Source organism: Leuciscus leuciscus (genome assembly GCF_965113295.1).
Source record: "Leuciscus leuciscus genome assembly, chromosome: 20".
Classification (NCBI taxonomy): Eukaryota; Metazoa; Chordata; class Actinopteri; order Cypriniformes; family Leuciscidae; genus Leuciscus; species Leuciscus leuciscus.
Window position 1 is genome coordinate 4,071,370 of NC_138744.1, and position 6,992 is coordinate 4,078,361.

Below are 6,992 nucleotides of genomic sequence, written 5' to 3' on the forward strand. Positions count from 1 at the left end.
GAATGATATCTTGGTAAATTTGTTGGCGATCAAATATTCAATATCTGTACTCTCTCTTCATAATTAAGGTAGTTGGTATATTATCAGCAGGAGCAGTTCAAATTAATATCACATAATTTATGTCTTTGTGATGATTGGTTGATATACCAAGGGAGGCTAGCTGCCTCTGCAATGTATTTCTTATCAACACTCTAAACGCTGAATGTGAAATACTCAATGGTTATTGGCTAATTTTTACAAATGGAGTCTATAAGTACCAACGCTGCATCCCCAATCAAACACTTCCCTACTATAGTATGTGAGAACAATAAGCGAAGAGTCCACGGATGACCTACTACTTCCGGAGAGATTTTAAAGTCCGCATTCGATGGACACTTTAATATCCCATGAGTCCACGGGGAGTATTTATGACTGGCAGTGAAGCGACGTAACTGACGCTGGTAGGTCACATGACAATAACAACATGGCGGATGTAGTACGTCCGAATTTCATTCATACCACATACTATCAAACTATATAGAACATACTTGTTAACAGGGTTCAAATTCAAAAGTAGTCCCTGCTCAGACAGTATATGATTTTGGACACGGTCTCTAGCTATGGATTTGCCTTCTCCGTCCCCTCAGACTCGCCTCAGCACAGTTTTCCGAACGGCAGATTCGGCTCGTTTGAGGAAGAGCAGCGGTGGTTCTGACTTCAGTCATATTTTATGGTGTTACAATAGTGAAATTACAACAAGACATTCACATTCTGAGACATGAAATTAAACTAATAACTGGGAATTTTATTTAGCATTCAATTGCCCTCCTCCCGTTTTCCACCTCAAAATTGAGGGTAAGCTGTGCCTCCCCTGACGAACCGCTCTGAAGGATGACTGTTATGACTGGGTTACTGGTTTGAGCTGGTTTAATGACTTTTAAATGAAAAAGCCGATGTGGTGAAGTCTCGCCACAACTGCTACATTCACAATTCCTTTTCCATTTGTTCATTTACAGCACTGGAGCAAAATATAGGTCGGCCCATTCACCGGCTTGGGTGGGCTCTCCATCCACTAAATCTGACACCATCTCTACACACTCAGACACTCGGATTCATTCTCTGTGCAGGGAACAGCCACTTGGATTACATGTCTGACACTGCACACAATGCATATTCAGAATCCACACACCAAGTGAGTCCTGGGTAGGCTGTTTCCATGGCAACAGCCAGATGTTGTGCACATTAGGGCCTCTACGCTCTCGGGAATCCGCGAGTGAAGGCATCTGCTAGCCTTTCCCTCCCGAGCCAGCTTAAAATAGCCAGAGGAGAAAGTTATGCAGCAGAGGTGAGCACCAGCAGATTACAACTAAAGAAAGTAGATTATTAGATCACCCAGAAACTAACATTCTGACATCATATACTCACTCGCATGTCAATCAGACATGCATTATTTTCTTTCTTCCGTGAAACACAAAAGGAGATGTTAGGCAGATAGTCTGATTTCCTCTCTTCCATACAACAAAAGCGAAATAATTTAAACGGGCAATCTCCAAAAACAGTAAGTAAATGAATGAATGCATGAGTAAATATATAAAAACATCATGACAAAGAGGTGCATGTGTATTTGACTCGAGCATGCTACTAAATGCATGAATGAAATCACAAAAAATAACCCTGTGAGTTACAAGGTACACCAAAAAATCCCCACTAAAAATCCTCTGTTCAAACATATTTAGACTGTGTGATTTTCAGAAAAGTAACAAATACAAACAGCCAGACATAACCACTAAAGCAGATGTATGCTTTCCTGTTGGTTTTAAAGAGCATTTTTATAGTTGTATATTTTTTCTCAATGGAAAAAACGATTCTCAACCAGAGTTTCTGCTCAAATAAACTGAAACGATGTGAATGCCGTTTCTAAACAAAATACAGTACGGATATAATATATTCCATCATTAACAATCACAGCATCTGAAAAATACTAAACACTGGTGGAGTGCTGGAGTTCAAATTCACACACCAGACAAAATGAGTCATTCTTGGAAAAGTTTACAACTTTTTTTTTTTTTTTTTTGGAAAACTGACTTCTACAATAACTGCAGATTGTGGACACATCCATTAAAAGTGTTTCTGGTAAAATTAGGAGTTTAATGAATGCCGTTTTCCCGGGAAAGTGACTAATCACATGGACATGAAAGTTGCACAAACATTAGCCAACATAAACATTTACACATCTGTTACAAACATACTGACAGGTGAAATGAATAAAATGTACTCAGATGTGTTCGAAACCCCTTTCTCAAGATTTTGCTTGCGTGGTATAATACGAATAGACACCGCAGACATGAGAAAACAATGATAAACTCCTAAATAAATGATATTTATATTAATATTAAACCTTAATGCTTACCTTCATGTCCGGTACCATCTGTCTCACTTTAAAGGTGGTTTTGGACCCTGTCAACATGATTTCAACCTAAAACGGACCCGGACTAACAGGACAAATGGTGTATTTGGAAGAGGTTTGGTGGTGAAGGTTTGATCTGGTCCATGTTACTGAAAACGGATGGTTCGCGCGCTGTCTGCATCACTTTCACACATTTCTGCGTCCGTACTGTTAACATATCCAACTAAACGCCAAATCATCTCTAAAGCAAATGTATTTTCACACAGAGAACGCGCTTTTCCATCGCATTTGTTTACCGCCCCTTCGCCATAGTGAAATGACACGGGTGTTACTGAGTAACAAAACCCAGGAGCGAGAGCGAGTCTCTTAAAGGGCCAGTCCCGCTATTGACTCAATGCGCTTCTGTGCGCGGCTTCCATCAGGGATCCAAACCTAGAGAACTGCAGCATTTTTCGACATCAGTGGCTGTCCTCAGCATACTACCGTAGTTCTCTTACTATTTACACAGTGTGTCTATAGTATGCACAGCCTACTGTAAATAGCTTGCACATTTTGTGTGTGAGAAACCCACATGACCTCTACTATATGTGTGCCGTACACAACAGAGCACGATGCAGTGTGTAATGTATCTCACAATGTAATGCATTCGTTTTGAACTTTCATTTACAGGGTGATGGATGAACATCTGCTCCTGGTAAGAGGTGCTCGTCTAATAACAGGTCATTCCAAGGGGTTAAGTCAGGTTTGGCTGGTTAGCATAGCCCTGTTAGCCGCTACTGGTAGACAAACACATCATTTGGAAAAGCATCTTTTCCATTGACATCCATTCAATATTAATAGCTATATATTATTTTTTCCATATTATAGTATTATAATATGGAAAAATATTATAGTAGATGTTTTACCAGTGCCCAGGTCTTTTTTGGAGACTCTTAAAGCATGACATCATTGAGATTGCAAATGATCAGCTTCTAGCCATACCTGAAAAAATGTATAGGCAAGCATAAAAAATAATAACTGAATTTATTAATTTTGTTAATTAATAAAATGCATCTTTATTTTTTATTAAGACCTTATCAATTCCCATTAGTATTTCACAATTCTTATTATGGGTAATGGCAATATGCTATTCCAAGCAGAGCCAGTATCTTCAATTTTGTATAATTGTTTGACTAAATTATTAAGTATATTGAATATTTTTGTGTTTATAACACTATGAGAATATGTCAGTTTAAGAATATCCATCCATCCATCCGTCTGTCTACTATGCAAAATGCATACAACAATCAGTTTTCATCTTTCATAATTTCTTTGCATGACAGCCTGGCCAATTTGGCATGTTTCATTGTGTAAAAAAAAAAAAAAACTTTTTTCAAAAAGAAAAGGCTTACAAAATCTTTAAGAATTTTTTTATTTTACAACATTTAAAAAAATGTAAATTTTCCATCATCCAGACATCCATCCATCCATCCATCTGTCTATCTCCTTATTAAGCTATCAATATAATATATATTAGTATATATTAAAATAATTATAATATTAATATAATATATAATATAATATATAACAATATGGAATTCCACTTACATCCATTTAGCAAGCATGCATTTCTAAATCTATCATTATCTAAAATTACAGCGAGGGATAGGCAACGTGATTAATCTTGAGGAATCAATAACATTAGACTTGCTGCAATACAAACTTTCAAAGTTAGCAATAAGTTAAATAAATAAAAAAAGAGAAATAATAGAAAAATAAGTCAAGTCAAGTTTATTTGTATAGCGCTTTTCACAATACAGATTGTATCAAAGCAGCTTCACAGTATTAAATTTAAATAATACAACAAAGTTTGTTTCAAGAGGAATTTATTGATTGATCAAATTAAATTAAATATCCCCAAAATATCCCCAACTGAGCAAGCCAAAGGCAACAGTGGCAAGGAACCGAAAAACTCCATCAAGTGACCTAATGGTGTCCTAAAACTCCATCAGGTGACCTAATGGAGAAAAAAAACCTTGGGAGAACCCAGGCTCAGTCGGGGGCCAGTTCTCCTCTGGCATTTATGAGCTAGAGGCCGGATTGTAGTTTGAACTGTAGGATTATATGAATGCCTGGCTGAAGAGATGCGACTTTAATCTAGTTTTAAACTGGGAGAGCGAGTCTGAGCAACGAACAGTATCAGGAAGACTATTCCAGAGTTTTGGAGCCAAATGTGAAAATGCTCTCCCTCCTTTGGTGGTTCTGGATATCCTAGGTATGACCAAAAGCCTTGAATTTAGTGATCTTAAAGAGCGCGATGGATTATAGGGCGATAGAAGATCCGTTAAATAGACTGGAGCTAAGCCGTTTAGGGCTTTATAAGTCAGTAGCAATACCTTGTAATTAATACGGAACTTTATAGGTAACCAATGCAGTGATGATAAAATCGGTGTTATATGATCATATTTTCTTGATCTCGTAAGAACTCTAGCGGCGGCATTTTGGACTAACTGTAGCTTGTTTATTGAGGATGCAGGACAACCAGCTAATAAAGCATTACAGTAATCCAGTCTCGAGGTCATGAATGCATGAACTAACTTTTCTGCATCAGAAACTGATAGCATATTACGTAGCTTAGCAATGTTTCTAAGGTGGAAAAAGGCTGTTTGTGTAACATATGAAATATGATTTTCAAAAGACAGGTTGCAATCTAGTATAACACCCAGGTCTTTTACTGTAGCGGATAAAGTAACAGGACATCCTATGATGTTAAAGTTGTATTGTGCGAGGTTTTGTGGGCGGTTTTTTGAACCGATAAGTATTACCTCTGTCTTGTCTGGATTTAATAAAAGAAAATTACGCGTCATCCAATCTTTTATATCTTTAACACACTCTGTCAATTTGGAAAATTTAGCGTTTTCATCCGGCCGTGATGAAATATATATTTGAGTGTCATCAGCATAACAATGGAAACTAATTCCATGTTTCCTTATAATATTTCCAAGTGGCATCATATATATTGAAAATAACAGAGGGCCTAACACAGATCCCTGCGGCACTCCATAGTTTACTGGAGTTATGATCGATTTTTCTCCATTTAAATAGACAAAATGGTAGCGGTCAGATAGGTATGATTTGAACCAGCTTAGTGCTTGTCCTTGAACACCAGTATAATTTTGTAGTCGATCTAAGAGTAATGTATGATCTATAGTATCGAACGCAGCACTAAGATCAAGTAAAACTAGTATTGAGATACAGCCTTGGTCAGAAGCTAAAATTAAATCATTTGTGATTTTAACGAGCGCAGTTTCAGTGCTATGATGCGGTCTGAATCCAGACTGAAACTTTTCATAGATATCATTTTGTTGCAAGAAAGACCACTTTTTCTAATATTTTAGACATAAATGGAAGATTTGAAATGGGTCTATAATTTGCTAGATTATTATGATCTAATTGTGGTTTCTTAATGAGAGGTTTTATAACTGCCAGTTTAAATGTTCTTGGAACATGACCTAGAGATAAAGACGAGTTAATAATATTGAGGAGAGGCTCTTCCACTACAGGTAACACTTCTTTCAGTAGTTTAGTTGGTATAGGATCTAATAAACATGTTGTTGTTTTAGATGAAGTGATAAGTTTATTTAACTCTTTTTGTTCTATAGTTGTAAAGCACTGTAATTGTTCTTTCGGGGTGATAATTGAAGCTGAATTATAAGGCGCGATTGAAGATTGAACGTTTACAATTGTGGTTCTGATGCTTTCTATTTTCTCAGTGAAGAAGTTCATGAAATCATTACTACTGAACTGTAACGGGATATTTTGTTCGGGTGACGTCTGTTTATTTGTTAGTTTAGCCACGGTGTTAAATAAAAACCTTGGATTATTTTGGTTGTTTTCTATTAGTTCGCGGAGGTACTCAGCCCTGGCCGCTTTTAGGGCCTTTTTATAACGTGACATACTGTCTTTCCACGCGATTCTAAAGACCTCTAAATTAGTTTGTTTCCATTTACGCTCTAAAATACGGGTTTCTCTCTTTAAAACATGCGTAGTATTGTTATACCATGGTGCTTTATTTTTCTCTCTGACCTTTTTTAATTTAATAGGTGCAACCACATCCAATGTTCTAGAGGGAATGGTGCTCATAGTGCTAGTTAGTTCTTCTAGTTCATCTGTTTGTTTGGGTTCAGGCGGCAGCTGAGACAGATTAGATAAGCAATTTGAGAAATTATCTATGGTGGATGGAAGGATTGTTCTGCCTGGTCGATAACGCGGCGCTGCATGACATATTACAGCAGTACGTAATATGCAAGTTACCATGTAGTGATCAGTGACTTCATCACTTTGTGGAATGATATCTATATCGGTTGGATCGGTTCCATGTGATATAATTATAAAATATATAATATAATATATAATAATATGGAATTCCACTTACATCCATTTAGCAAGCATGCATTTCTAAATCTATCATTATCTAAAATTACAGCGAGGGATAGGCAACGTGATTAATCTTGAGGAATCAATAACATTAGACTTGCTGCAATACAAACTTTCAAAGTTAGCAATAAGTTAAATAAATAAAAAAAGAGAAATAATAGAAAAATAAGGACTATATTCATAATATATT

The 6,992-nt window shown here is 36.6% G+C and overlaps 1 protein-coding gene across 1 annotated transcript in view; it reads right to left on the reverse strand.

The window, feature by feature from the left end:
• The window catches only part of mtmr11 (myotubularin related protein 11), a 36,414-nt gene extending 33,674 nt beyond the window's left edge, over window positions 1-2,740 (reverse strand). The window contains exon 1 of the mRNA XM_082150694.1: window positions 2,390-2,740. Within this exon, the coding sequence (XP_082006820.1) occupies window positions 2,390-2,446 (57 nt within the window). The 5' untranslated portion in view covers window positions 2,447-2,740. The remainder of the gene's footprint in view (window positions 1-2,389) is intronic.
• Window positions 2,741-6,992: the final 4,252 nt, after the last annotated feature.